General features: G+C 36.9%; 1 protein-coding gene across 6 annotated transcripts in view; it reads right to left on the reverse strand.

Moving 5' to 3' along the window:
• CD47 (CD47 molecule) overlaps positions 1–15,414 on the reverse strand; it is a 44,442-nt gene that overhangs the window by 15,034 nt on the left and 13,994 nt on the right. For all 6 annotated transcript variants that reach the window (XM_063806944.1, XM_016941601.3, XM_063806943.1 and 3 more), the window contains exon 3: positions 8,627–8,716. In XM_063806944.1, the coding sequence (XP_063663014.1) occupies positions 8,627–8,716 (90 nt within the window). The remainder of the gene's footprint in view (positions 1–8,626; positions 8,717–15,414) is intronic.

The following is a 15,414-nucleotide window of genomic DNA, read 5'->3' on the forward strand; positions in this document are numbered from 1 at the left end:
TATAAAGTAGAAGCTGTTTCAAATGCACCTCACAATCAATCAAACATTCATAAGAAACTCTTCCAGGTTTAAGTCAATGCATAAAAAAGCTACTAAGATCAAGCAACAAGAATTTGCCTTAGAGTACAGTATAATTTCATGGGAAAAGGTTGACTTATGTTCTTCTATATTTTTCTTTTTCTTTTTCTTTTCTTTTCTTTTTTTTTTTTTTTGGAGACAGAGTCTCTCACTCCGTTACCCAGGCTGGAGTGCAGTGGCACAATCTCGGCTCACTGCAACCTCTGCCTCCCAGGTTCAATGATTCTCCTGCCTCAGCCTCCCGAGTAGCTGGGACTACAGGCATGTGCCACCAGGCCTGGCTAATTTTTGAATTATTATTATTTTTTTTTTTTTAGTAGAGACGGGGTTTCACCATGTTGGCCAGGCTGATCTTGAGCTCCTTACCTCATGATCCACCTGCCACGGCCTCCCAAAGTGCTGGGATTACAGGTGTGAGCCACCATGCCTGGTGACTTACATCCTTCTTAACAAAAATAAGAGTTTGAATCTCATATAAAATTTATCCTCTTTAGGCTTAGAAGAGCTGTTATAGGAGAAAACAGTGCAAACAATAGCAACAAAAATAAAACATCACAAAATACTACCATAGACAGGGTTCCACCATAAAATGGTCTGTCTCTCTTTGAGTATAAGTACACTATATATTGAAAGTAGTTTTGGTTCCTGTTGATTAGTTCAACTACTACTTATTTTCCAGGCCACCTTAAACTTTTCCTTAAATTAAGTAGCCATTTCCAACAAATACACATGTTGAGGATCCCAAGTGTGAAAAAATCTGAAATCCAAAACACTTCTGGTCCCAGGCATTCTGGATAACGGACACTCCACCTTTCTCTGTGGGGTCTATTAATGAAAGAGTATCTCCAGGTTTTCTTCAGTGAATCTTCAGAAAGAGTTTCTTTTGGCTCATTTTCTTTGCTCACATGGTCACATTTCAGCAGGTACCACAGCTAATGTGGGGTAGGTATCTTGTTGCTAGCCCAGTCGTCAAATTTCTCAGTATAGTGAAAGGGCAAGGAATTTGATATAATAGATGCCATAGAACCCAATAACCTCAAGGATCTCTTATCGATCTTTTCTTGTCCTTCAGTAAGTGGATTTATCCTTATTTATTGAATGTATCAAAACATTAAATGCAGCAAAAAATAAATTCAAGTAATTCTCCACTTAGCATTAAGATAAAAATAACTCAATGTGTTGTTAACAGCAGGCTCTTATCAAATTTTCTAGTATGACTTTCAGACGGCTTGGCAAAGGCAATCTATGTAATTTTTAAAATCTGCATGCTCTTAAGGATTACCTTCAGCTACAACTACTGAAATCAATACATAAAATAAAGTACATGAGAAATAATAGTAATTACATGCTTAACAAAAAATGTATAACTTTAGTGCTCAGCCTGACACAGGAATACCAAGTATCAGGGGAGACAATATAACATTTTTGTGAACAAATTAGGTATTCTAAAATTTTCTTTTATATGTTCTATAAAATAATTAGTAACCAAAAGCAGGCTACTTCTAAGAAATCCGTTGGGTTGGTTCATTCATCTGTTCTACAAATATTTACTGTGTACCTACAATGTACCAGCCCCTTTTGCTAGTCTAAATCAAGGAACAAGTAGATTACTTTATTTGACAATAATTGATTGAGCACTATCCATCTGTATGACTATCACTATTCTAAATGCTGACAGTGAACACGAAAAGCAAACACAAGGCCTGCCTCAAGGCCCTTACATTCTAATGGGTGAGCGTGTGTGTTTCAGGGGAGGGGGGTGTGAGTGATGAGTATGTTACTCCCAAAACTTCTTTCCCAGTTAAAGAGATGGTGAAGGCCTACTCTACTCTAAGAAAATTCCTTTATGCATTTAATCTTTCAAATTCATGCAGATGAAGCAATGACATGTCCCTCTAGCCACCTGAAAAAACAGCTAATGTTATGAATGGACAAGAAGGTTTTCTGCTTTTGTGACCAATAGACAGCACATACAAGATAAAATGCAGGTTGTGACTGATGAAATCTAATGAAATTACCAAGTCAACTTGGGGATAAAATCAAGTCTATCATGTTAAGTTTCCACGACACCCCAAAGACTGGATGTGACACACCCATATAGGCTCACACAGACTGCAGTCCATCCAACAAAACCCAAAACCCAAGAATTTAATGCCTGCCCAAAGACATGACATTTGGAGTGATTGGTAAGTAAGCAGAGAGACAGGAAGGCTTACCAGGCTGATGCGTATCAGACTAAGAATAAATCATAAAGAAAGATGGGTTTGATTTCATTATTACAGTGCTGTTTTCTGATAACTCTAGGAAAGTAATTTTAGAATATTTTTGGTATCTGTTGAGCTGTAAATGAATATTGTTTTCAGTGCAGAATAAAGCACATCAGACACCTTTACACATAAAATTACAATTTCATTTTTTAAATTGTTTAAATTTAAATTACTATTTTTCAAGTATCTAATACGTTTATTTAACACACACATGCATACACAAATGTAAGCTTCTGAAACTGGTACTGGAAAAAAATGAACATTAATACCAATTACAAAATTACTTGACAGAAGACAAGTTAAATCATTTTATAATAAACTCCATACACTATCCAACTTGCTCTAATGAAACAATTTTGTCACAATGAATACTGACTAGACATCAGTCTATAGGACAGAGATAAAAGAGCCCAGGCTTTGTGCATCAAGTACTTTGAACATAAAAGATGAAAGAAGAGGATGTCCAACAGACCAAACTTCCTTTTTTTCATTATCAACTTTCCCTGCCTTGTGGATTTCACAATTTTAGAGTATATGGAGAAGGTTGTGATGTCTGGATTTGGAAAGGGTCAAGGGATTTCTACAAAAGAGTAAAATGCTGAGCTATAGATTTGTTCAACTCCTCCTACAATAAAATCAGCACATAAGCACATTATTTAATAACAGAATGTGATCATTATATGGACAGGACCAAGGGAAAGCACTGGGAGTTCAAGATTATTGAATAGAATTCACTGTAAGGGGCCATGCATGGCGGCTAATGCCTGTAATCTCAGCACTTTGGGAGGCCGAGACAGACGGATCACGAGGTCAGGAGTTCGAGACCAGCCTGGCCAATATGGTGAAACCCCATCACTACTAAAAATACAAAAATTACCCAGGCATGGTGGTGCACGCCAGTAGCCTGTAGCTACTCGGGAGGCTGAGACAGAAGAATCGCTTGAACCTGGGAGGCGGAGGTTGCAGTGAGCCGAGATCACGCCACTGCACTCCAGCCTGGGCAACAGAGCGAGACTCTGTCTCAAAAAAAAAAAAAAAGAATTCACAGTAAACTTAATAACAAAGTCTTATTACCAGGGGCCATCAACCAGGTCACAGAATGATTCTTTGTGATAATATTTATTGTATATTTTACTTTCTTGGATGGAAATTTCCTAGTCCAAGATAGGCTATGTCTTCACTTTTTCAGAATAATTTTTCTAATCTATGAAGAAATTTCCTGTTCCATTACTTATTTTAAATATGCTTTCATGGCTGAATTACTTTCATTATTAAGCTGTCCTCAAGTCAAAACTCAAGGACTTGGTAGGATCTCAAGGTAGTGTAATGAGAACTTTTTTCCTTGAATTTTCTAACAATGATTTCTACAGGAACATCTACTCAAAGACATCTGAGCCATAACCAAAATCTCTGTGGAGTAATTTTGAGCAGGGAGGGGAAAGTTGAAAAAAAAAATTAAAGATGCCTAGAATACAGTTTTAAATTTGGAATCAAGTACTGCAGTCCTCACTTTGCACTATTCTGATATGAATTCCAGTTACCATGGTTTAATCAAATAAATCCCTCATAAACAGTCCAAATTTCAATTACCACAATATATTAACTGAGTAACTGCATAAAGTACAACTTCACTGCTATTTCTTCAGTTCAGAAATAACTATGTAAATAGCAGATGTCCCATCATGATCAGTGATCAACCATGTCACTTCTTTTGAAGACTGTTGGTGACTAGTCACTGTACATCTGATATTTAGGTCATGCACAGACAGCAAAGTATGGAGTTTTGTTACCTCCTTGTTTCCCAGTGATAAACCCATGTGACATTTTATAATGGATAAATCAAAAGAGAAAACTAGGCAAGAAAGATGAAAGAGTAAAGAAATAAAAACTGACAAATGCTAGGAGTGAAATTTGAATAGACCATAAATGGAGTAAGAGAAGAAATAGCTGATTGTGGGAATGTTGACATTACTGCAATGCAAGAAACTCTAGAGATGAAGCCAGAAGAACTCAGCGAAGGTGGACTTACTGATATAAATGAGGAAAGTGAGGAGGATGTAACAAAAAGAATAAAGATGTCCCAGAGGAAGTGACTGGCAATAAAATAAACTTTAAACATTCAAAAAAACATTAAAGGAATTATTTCATGACATTGAGAGTGCAAAGGATAAAACGGTAGAAACCGATCCAAACTTAGAAAGGGGTATGACAATTCACCAAGCCATACAGAAGACGCTTGCTCTGTATCCAAAGTTATACAAGAAGAACACACAAGTGTTGTTCAAACGACTCTTGATAACACACTTTCATTCTCGATGTTTCTAATGATTTAATTTACCACATACTAAATACTAGCTTTACTATTTTTCATTTCCCAATGCCGTTGTTATTGATAATAACAGAGTTTTTAAGGTTTTAACAACAAAAAAAAATTTTAAAGGTCATGGAACAATATAATAATAGTTTTTCCCATTCATCATGAAGATTGTTTTGCAGAGTTTCAGCTTACATGGTCATGTTTATGGTCTTGCAGTTTTGTGCGAAGCCAGTATTGCCTGTATAAAACAAAGTTACAAAGGCAAAGAAAGAACAGATAGGCCTATCTCAAAGAATTTCAAAATGTTAGCCAGTTCTTTACATACAGTTGGACCTTAATCCTGCAGGAACTGGAGGACTAGGTGGACAGCACTTAAAATGATATCAGAGTGAGAAAGAAGAATCCTGAAAATCAGCCAGGAACTTAATTGTCAGTAGAGTGGCAAACTGTGAGTTGGTGTAGTTTTCAGAACACAAAGCATCCGAAATTCAATACTATCAGTTAAGCCTTGGTGTTTGATTCTAGCAATCTCTGAGCTGTTTGCTAAGCATAGAGATTCTGCTTAAAAGTTCCTAAGTTAAAGCTAAGCTAAAGGTGAAGGTATTTAGGAACATTTCCCTGTAAGAGGTCTTTATCTTTGAAACGTGGTCCAGGGCTCACCAAGTCCTGGCTGGGCTCTGGGAGTTTAAGAGTCTTCTCGGGCTTCTTCCTCAGTAGGACCAATGGCATCCTGAGACATCTTTCAAGATACAGCTCTGGTATAAAGAAACTCTTTCTCCTCAGAGTGAGCAAATGAGGGCACAACCTGCTGTCTTTACAGAAAGTTTAGCCTGGTAAAGGTCCAGGTTTGTCTTGGACCACAAAGACTCACATGCAGAGCTGGAAAAACCACTGAGAGAAATCCCCTGTAGCCAAGTACAGACCATAAATGGTAATCAGGAAAAGTTAAGCAGAACTAGAAATCTATAAAATAAAAGTCATGGGTCTGAGTTATTATGAATGCTTTAGAAGATTTACCATACTGGATTCTAAAAAATAAACATCTAAGCAGGTGGAGAATAGAGGTGCTTTCTATTTCTATTTGGTGGAATGCTCAGGCCATCAACAGAGGCACTAACAGAAAAGTTAGATTTGGATCCATGACTATCTCAAAGATGTGACAAGGCACGGGATGCACATACATTCATGTCTCCCTGGCTTAAATGTGGGTGCTACAAAACCAGGGCAATATGCACATCACACCCACATTTCAGGCATGTAGCTTGGTGTCCAGCAATCGGTAGGCACCCTGTCACTAGGTATTTGCAGAATAAGTAAACAAATCAGGTCAACATTCTGCTCTCCTAATAAGTTTTAGCTACTCAGTATTATGTGCTTAGATATAGGTTCACCCTTCATGGAAATAAAATCCTCAAAATAAATGCAAAACGGGGAGGCAGTACAGTGCAGTGGTAAACAGTACTAGTTCAAATCCCAGTACTACCAGGAAACGGCTGGGTGATTGCGGGCAAATTGCCTAATCTATCTGTGCCTGTTTCTTATCTACAAAATGGGAATAACAACAGTGTCTATGCCCATAGAGTTTCTGGGAGAAATAAATGTCATTTCAGATATAGAGTACTTTGCACAGAACCTGTCATGCAGAGCAAGAGCTCCACAAATGGTTAGCTACTATTATCATCAACACCTTTAAATGTGAGTGCAGGCTGGGTGAATCATGTATAGACATACCTCTTCCATGCACATACACACACATCTACCTGTTTCAAGATGAGCCAAAACAAAAAATTCCCACCAAAATATTTCTTTAGGTTTATAAGCACGTTCCTTAAAATATGACCAGTACAAAAAATATAAAAAAGAACATTCCACCTTACTAACACAAAAATTACAATTACAATAAGATGCTTTTTCACCCATCAAATTTGCAGAGATTTTAGCGTTATAATATCAGAATTATAACTGAGGTGAAAGACAGGTATTCTCATCTGCAATAGTAGTTGATACAAACGTTTCTGGAAAACATTTTGCCAGTATGTATCTAGAGTCTTAAAATATCTCTGCCATTTCCAGGCTTCATATCTTTAGCAGAGTTATTTTCATAGTATCAAAAAAATTGGAAACATCCTTAAAATCCATCAAGATGAGAGTTAAGTAAATTATAGTGCATCCACAAAAGTAGAACACAGGCAGCTATAACAAGATTTCTGAAGACACGGGGGAAAATCAGAATGTACAAGCATATAAGCTGTACGAGTCCATTTATGGTTACCTTTTTTTAAAAAAAAGATAACAAAAATGAATAGAAAAAGACAGAAAGGGAAACAGGAAATTCACTAGAATATACCAATAGTTTATTTCTAGGTTTGGGGACTACAGATGAGTTGTTTTTTTTTTTTTTTAAATAACTCCCTACTTTGTACGAGGTGTTCTAAAGTGATATGTATTACTTTTTTAAGTCAGAAAAAATATTGTAAAGCTCATTTTGTAAAAATACAGCCAACAGTGAACAAACTGATTCCTGGTTCATTTCACTAAAAATAATGTCACCAATGATAACATCTGGATCAGCAAACATCCATCAAGCCAAACTCAAAAAATCGCACTATGTGAAATAATTTCATGATCTTTAAAAAAGGCTGTTCCCTGCCCAAGTCATATGACTTAGCCCTTAAAGTCTGGCTCTGCCAATATGGTTAAAAGCTTTCCCTAATATCACTGATGCCAGAATAGGTCTTAATGCTACACCAGTCCTTTTCTTGATATAAAAAACTAAGAGATTATAAGAAAATTTCCAAAAGAAGTCTAGACACTATCTTGAAAGTAAAAGTTATAAAATGTCTTGACAGTTGCCACTGCCACCCCTTTCTTCCCCCTTTTTTCCTTTCAGACAAAAGTTGAGAACATTTCTGAAATCACTAAGCATTTCCAGAATGCCATACACTGAGAAAAGCGCTTAAAACATATAATCAATCAGTCATCTCCCTTCCATGTTTATACATCACCATAGATATAGACAGCTTAAACTGCTGAGTAAAAGTAAAATTCATAAAATATACAACAGGGCAATCCACTGCAATAGTTTACTAGCTTTTGTGTGTTTAAAGGTTGCAGAATAAATTAAATAAGCAGTATTTATTCCTTGCCTATATAAATGTTTACTGGTCTTCAGGATGCTACAAGGAAAGAAGGAATAAATCTTGTATTTAAAAAGCTTAAAAGTTTAGACTGTCACCTCAGAACTTCATTAATTTTGTAAATTTTCTTTACCAAATATGAAAATATGGTTGATTAAACATTAACCATAATGCATATTACCTATTTGCCTAGTAATGACAATTCTGTGTTGTTGAAGCTAAATCTAATGCAGCATTAAGATCTGCCCTCAGAAGTCTGGTTACGTTACTATTATAGGAAAGCAAGATCAAAGAACATAACTCTCTGGTGGCTGCTTCTTTAGAGGCTGCAGAACTGCACGCAGAGGATGACAAAACATGGTTCCGACTGGACTTTTCCAAGGGTGAACACATGTACACAGAGAAAATCAAACTGGGAAAATAAAAAGAGGGGAATCTAAATGCTCCAAAGTATAACGTCCTATCTTAAAACTAATGCAGGCTGTCACCACCTGTTTACCTAATAACATAATGTGTGTGTAGATGTTCTGTGAATATTAAAATGTGACATGAGTTTAAGGTGTTGGTACTAATATTCCTACTATTCATTCTTAAGAGATTAAAAAAACACCAAGTGAAAACAACCTTCTTAGGAATTAAAAGTGAACTGCGGCAAAATGTGGGCGACAACATATACTTCAAGGAGACTAGTAGTATTCAAATTACGTACTCATATTTATCATAATAGCACTTTTCCTAGTACAACTTTAAATATTTCACTGACAATGTCTCATAGAAATAACTATATCATCACTGAAACATAAATGAAAAGTAGAAATAATACTTACTTTTAATACCAAACTGTCCCCAGAACAGGAGTATAGCAAAAATTGGGAAAATAACAATGAGAATATTTTCATTTGGAGAAAACCATGAAACTGGGGAAGAAGAAAACAAAAGTCACAATTAATATTACTATAACACTTTAAATTCTGCTAATGGTCTATAATACATGCTTTATTATAGAGATGGAAAAAAATTAAAACTGTGGCCTTATTTTTACATGTATTTATTTATACATACACACATATACATAAAACAAATTACACATAATGTACTTATGTAAATTTTATTTATGAATAAAAACTACACTTACTTAAGCATTTCTCACATTTTTCTTATGTTTCACGGGAGGAGGTAGTGCAGTGCAGTGGCTGAGAACAAGGCTCTGTGGCCACACTGCCAGGGTTTGAACCCAACTCTAACTTAACACTCTATGGAACTGTGACCACGTGTCAACACCTCTTTGTTCTTCAGTGTCCTCAACTGTCACACTAGTATAACACAGTACCTGTATCTTGAAGGATTGTTGTAACTATTAACAAAGTTAATAAACTACATGCAAAGGGCTTAAAACAAAGCTTAGCACTCACTAAGTACTCAGTTAACTAAAATAAGTATGTATTCATGTGTTGAGTGGCTGGGTGTGTAAAGTTCCAAGAATGTACCTTCAAGTAACAATGAAGTATTCCTGTAAAGACAGACTCAGGGAACCTAACCGAGGAAGATGCACCACTAGGTACTCTCTTCTCACTGTGGTTAAAATGGAGAGAGATGTGCCCGGTTGGTCTTTTCCCAAACTCACTCTGCAATTATCCATGCATAATTAGGCTTCAGAAGGACTGTTTATATGTAAAGTAAGATGAGTGGCTTTAGGATATTAACGAAGCTGTTATTAAGTTGGTCACATGTTACTTTTATCATAAAAATATATCCACATATCCTATATAAAGGAAATTAAGATATTAAGACTTCAAATAAGATTTGTGAGAACTTTTAAAAATTAAGTTGAATTGCATCTTATAAACCCCTAAGACCATAATTTTAGCTGTGAAATTTCTGCTCTAACAATAAAGCCAAGTAAATGTACTGAAAGTATTCCGGAGTTTGCCTGTACAAGGGGCTGTGTGATTGGAAGAGTTCTTCTGAATACTGCCCTAAGCAAGCACTAGCATTCCTCTGAAATCAACACTTCTTTCAAATTTTACCACGCACTATCTCTCGGGTCAGCAGGTGAGGAATTTTCCAGCCTTTCACTCCATAATGATAGCCATATATTTCTTGTGTTAAGCTTATAATGCTATAATAAGTCCTGGTAAAATGCTTACATCAATCCCCAGAATATAACAACATTATAAACTCTGTTTTACAGATATTAGCTTTTCAGAATCTAGCATTTTGCTCCATATGTAGTAGAGACTCCATATGTTTGCTGTTGAGGGTTGCAATGGTCATAAGACAGCTTTGCGAGTGAATGGAAGACTTTTTTTTATGCTTCTTTGGTTGTGGATCTCTACTGAGAGATGTTTTTGGATACTCCAAATCAATACCTTTATTTCCAACTGTATAACTGAATATCTTCTTATACCAAAGAAAAGTCACTTCAGTATAGCCTAAAACCCTACCAGGAAAAAATTTTGGAGATCATGCTTGGATTTTTGTATCTAATCCCCAATGGATTTGGTAAAGCTGTATGGTCTAATAGCCATGCTTAATTGATGTATTTTTCCTTACTTCCCCTGTGCTTTTGTTTTTAATTGTGTACCTCAACTTCTCAAATCCTCACAATTATGATGTGAGAAATTATTAACCCCTCCTTATAGTTGTAGAAACTGAGGAACAGTGAATTCAGGCTCTTCAGTTATCTTAACTATTCATGTTCCACAATGAATCCTGATATTTTCATCACCCCATCCCCCACTAAACTCCCCCTCTCATTTTCCTCATTTCAGTCGTGGTGACCCCATTTCTTCAGTTGCTTGAGGCTGAAAACCTTGGAGTTATACCTGACTCCCTGATTTCTCCCACATCCCACTCTAGTTAAACAGCAAATCCTGCTGACTCTACCTTCAAAATATAGCCAATATCTGATCTCATAGTCAAGATGAGCTGACAATGAACTGTTCTTTCATTGGTCCCTGCCCCTATACACAACAAAATTTTAGGATATATTAATAGAATATTAATATATTAATATTAATTTGAATATATTAACAAAAGTAAGAGGTGCATTCGATCCTGGTGTGACCACTCATTTTTCACTTATTCCACAAACACTTATTGAAAGCCCACCATGGGGAGGAACTCCTCTAGGCTCTTGAAGGCCAGCAGTGAACAATGCAGAGGACCCTGAGTGTGCAGAGTGGGAGAAGCTGAGGCAGTAAGGAAAGGCCTCTAGGGAGAGGAACGAAACTAAGCCTAGGATGGGAAGGAGCCTACATTGTGAAGACAGGGAGGAAGAGATGCCAAAGGAACGGCAACTTTGAGAAACCAAAGGATGGCCATTGTGACTGGAATTCAGTGACGAGATCAGATGGGAAGAGTTTGCTGGGGCAAGACTATGTAGAGTCTTAAAAGCTTGTTGGGAGAGTTTGGATTTTATTCTAAGAGCAATGACAAGTGGCTGGAAGGCTTTAAATAGGGAAGAAAAATAACCTGACTTATTTCAAATCTTCTTTGGCAGCCACATGGAGAATGGATTACAGGGCAGCAGGACCTGTCAGAAAGTTACAGCAGCAGTAATTTGGAAGGGAGAAGGGTGTGACCAACAAATGCAGTCCTGAGCTCAGTTTTACTCATCACATTTGAAGATCTAACAGGGAATTGCTCCAAAGGAAGATGACTAGAATGGGGATCCCGAAACCATGAGCAATGGCTAAAAGAACAGAGATTTTCATCACAGAGAGGTATAAATTTGAGAGAAATACTACAGCCCTCCCAGTGAGTGAGAATAGTAGCAAGTTTTAGCTTGATTTCAGGAAGAACTGAAATTGCCTGATAACAGACCAAGATCCTCTGGGAAGTAATAATGTCTCATCATGTCAAGCTTTCAGTAAAAAATCTGAATCGCCAGCTACTTGGGGTGTGATAGAAATAATTCGTAAATTAGATGATGAGATAGACTAGATGACTACTTGATGACTCCCAGATTCTATGTGAAACAAGAAATATGAAACATTTCAATGACAGAAAGAGAGGAAGATTACAAAACAAAAAATACTGTCTAAGTGATTCTTTTTTTTTTTTTTTTTTTTTGAGATGGAGTCTCGCTCTGTTGCCCAGGCTGGAGTCCAGTGGTGTGGTCTCAGCTCACTGCAACCTCCACCTCCCAGGTTCAAGCAATTCTCCTGTCTCAGCCTCCCAAGTAGCTGGGATTATAGGCAGGCGCCACCATGCCCAGCTAATTTTTGTAATTTTGGTAGAGACAGGGTTTTATCATGTTGGCCAGGCTGGTCTCAAATTCCTGACCTCAGGTGATCCACCTGCCTCAGCCTCCCAAAGTGCTGGTATTACAGGCGTGGGCTGCCACACCTGGCCTGTCTAAGTGATTCTTAACTGGAACTTATCAGTTTGTCACTCTCCCTTCTCATTATTGTGCCAGGATTTTAAATTGTTCCCTGGTATGTGGGGTGGGTGGGTGGGGGGGCACGCAATGGAGAAGGGCATCCAGGATTCTCTCAGTTTGAAATCACTGCTGCACATTTCTGCTGTATTTGATCTACAGTCACTGATGAACGTGTTCCTCCTCTCTCTAATTTGTTACAGTGGGAAAAGTTTGAGGATCATGGATTAGATATTTAAGAACCAATTGAGATGCTGGGGGAAAAAACCCAACATTTTATATAAAGCCACTTATATGCCTATTAAGCTATTGATTTGTTATGGTAGTACTGTCAGATGACGTTAACTCTTGTTCCTCAAGGGGAGAGTGAGACATGATACTTCTTTCAGCTCTGAATTTCTATGCCACTAAGAACATAAATTAAGCTTAAAATGGACTAAGAACAATGTCAGATATTTTTCCATCACAAGATTAATAAAGATAAGCCAAGGACATTCACATCCTTATTCTATCCAAGCTATGGCTGACAACTGTGTCTGTCACTTTCCTCCAATTCCTGGACAGGCAGAATGGCTTCCACGAAAATGAACTTCTTGCTAGTGGAAAGGCAAAGAAGTGATATTACAAGGGTGTAGACTATGAATAAGTGTTTAATTTTTGCTTTCAAGCTTAAGTGTTATTAAAACCCAGGACCTCATTTGTCTTATCACTGTGCAAAAATGAGACAACCTAAAAAAGTGAAGACACCATTCCTATCAACAAAGTGTCTCCTTCAAACTCCCACAAACATAGGGAATACCAGGTTACACACACACACACACGCACACACCACAGTAACATTTACAATCCTAAAATGCAAACCAAATTTTTACTTGATGTTTCAGGATTGTGATGGCCTTTTTGATGTGTCGACTTGCTAGGCTACAGTCCCATTATTTATTTAATCAAACCCAGAATTCTAAGGTGGTCCCAAGACCCCTGCCCTAGCCATGCATCTTTTATAATTCCCTCCCCTTGTGTGTGGGAGACTGGGACTGTGAATGTATTGGATTTCATTTTCATGATTATATCACCCAGCAAAAGGGAGTTTGCTGATGTAATTAAGATCCCAAATCAGCTGACTTTAAGAAAGAGAGATTATTTTTGAGGGAGAGAGAGCTGACCTAATCAAGTGGTCTCTTAAAAGGGTCTGGGTTCTTCCTGGCAAAATAAACTCAATATGTGAGAGGGATTGAACAAGAGGAAGATTCTCCTTTGCTGGCTTTAAATATGCAAGGGGCCATGGGGCAAGAAATGAGGGCAATCTCTAGGAGCTGCTACAATTCCTTGGCAGATACTTAGCAAAGAAACAGGGACCCCAGTCTTACAATCACAAGGAATTGAATTCTGTCACAATTATGTGAGCCTAGAACAAGACCCCAAACTCCAAATGAAAGTATGCCCTGGGCAACACCTTGATTTTAGTCTTTTAAGACTTTGATCAGAGAACCCAGTCATGCCATGACCAGGCTTGCCACCTACAAAACTTTGAGCTAAAAAATGGGTATTGTTTTAAGCTGCTATATTTGTAGTTGTTATGCAGCACTAGAAAACTAATACAAAGATCTTGCAATGCCTTCATGTCTTCATTATGAACAGACCATATGTCCTGTTGATAATAATGGAATTGGCAACACTGCGGAACTTGAACTGACCTTTCTAAACAAAACTCTAATAGCTTAGAGAAAAATAAACTTTAAGTTTTCAAGTTTTTGTATTGCTAATAGAACAGAAATATTAATGATAAATTTTATGATTACTATTATTTGCATTCCGTATTTAGTTATTTACAAGGTGTTTTCACATGAACCACATATTATGGTGGTAAAAATACTGGGTTTTGATGCCAAAGAGATCTAGGTTTAATTCTTGGCTATTACTCTGACCTTGAACAATACCTTGAATCTCTTTCGCTTCCCTATTTGTTAAATGGTAAGAACTCCATCTAACTCCTAGAGTTCTTGAGAGGATAACAGGACACGACTTACATAAAGTATGTGGCACATGTGCAAATAAATGTTAGGTCACTTCACTCTTCATATTTGTACTGCAACCACTTCCTTGAAATCAACAATAATGTCTTATTCATCACAGAATCTGTGATGCCTAGCATGGTGCCTGACACATGGTAGGCACTTAGTAAAATTTTGTTAAGTAAGAGAGGTATTATTTATATCTCAAACATTTCCATGATGGTGATGCCATCTTTATTGTACTAAGAAGAATTTGAGGGCCAGATAGGTTGAGTTTTTTATCCAACTTTTCTTAAGCTATTAAACAGTGAAGTCTAGAAAACAGCTTTCTACATTCAAGTCCAGTGCTCCTTCTAATGGACTATATCATACATAGGCACAGGGGTATATAAAACTATATCTTATAGTGTTTCCATGTATTCAGTCCTAGTCCTCCAAAAAATTTAAAAAGGCACAAAGAATGGTCACTATTATCTGCATTCTATTAAGTAGAATTCACTTCTCTATTGAGCAAATTCTGTTTCTCATTTATGCCTGTATTTGCAAAAATCACAACATAGTAAAAATGGTTTCTAATGCCTAAATCCTCAAAGTCCGTAACAAGTTAAGTATTCTTATTAGAAAAAAACTTATACTCCATAGTAAGAGTCCTGCCCCATTTAACCTTTTTGTGCAGATAACTTTTTAACTGGTTTTTGTTTTTTTTTTCAGTTAAAAATGGTTACAACATAGTGGCACCAGATACTGGTGAGGATGTGGAGAAACCAGATCACTCTTACATTGTTGATGGAAATGTAAAATGAAATAGCCACTCTGGAAAAGTCTGGCAGTTTCTTTAAAAACTAAGCATATACTTACCATACAGCCCAGTAACCATACTTCTGAGCATTTATCCCAGAGAAATGAAAACTGTGTCTACACAAGAACCTGTACACAATTGTTCAGAGCAGTTTCATTTGTAACAGCCCAAACTTGGAAACAACCAAAATGTCCTACTATAGGTAAGTGGTTAAACAAACTGTGATATATTCATACTATGGACTACTACTCAGCAAAAAAAAAAAAGTAAGGAAAAAAGAACTATTGATAGATGCAACAACTTGGATAGATCTCAAGGGCATTGTGCTGAGTGAAAAAGCCCTTCTCAAAAGGTCACATCTTGTATCATTCCATTTATATAGCATTGTTGAAATGACAAAATAATAGATATGGAGGACAAATT

The sequence above is a fragment of the Pan troglodytes genome, chromosome 2 (assembly GCF_028858775.2).
Source record: "Pan troglodytes isolate AG18354 chromosome 2, NHGRI_mPanTro3-v2.0_pri, whole genome shotgun sequence".
NCBI classification, from domain to species: Eukaryota; Metazoa; Chordata; class Mammalia; order Primates; family Hominidae; genus Pan; species Pan troglodytes.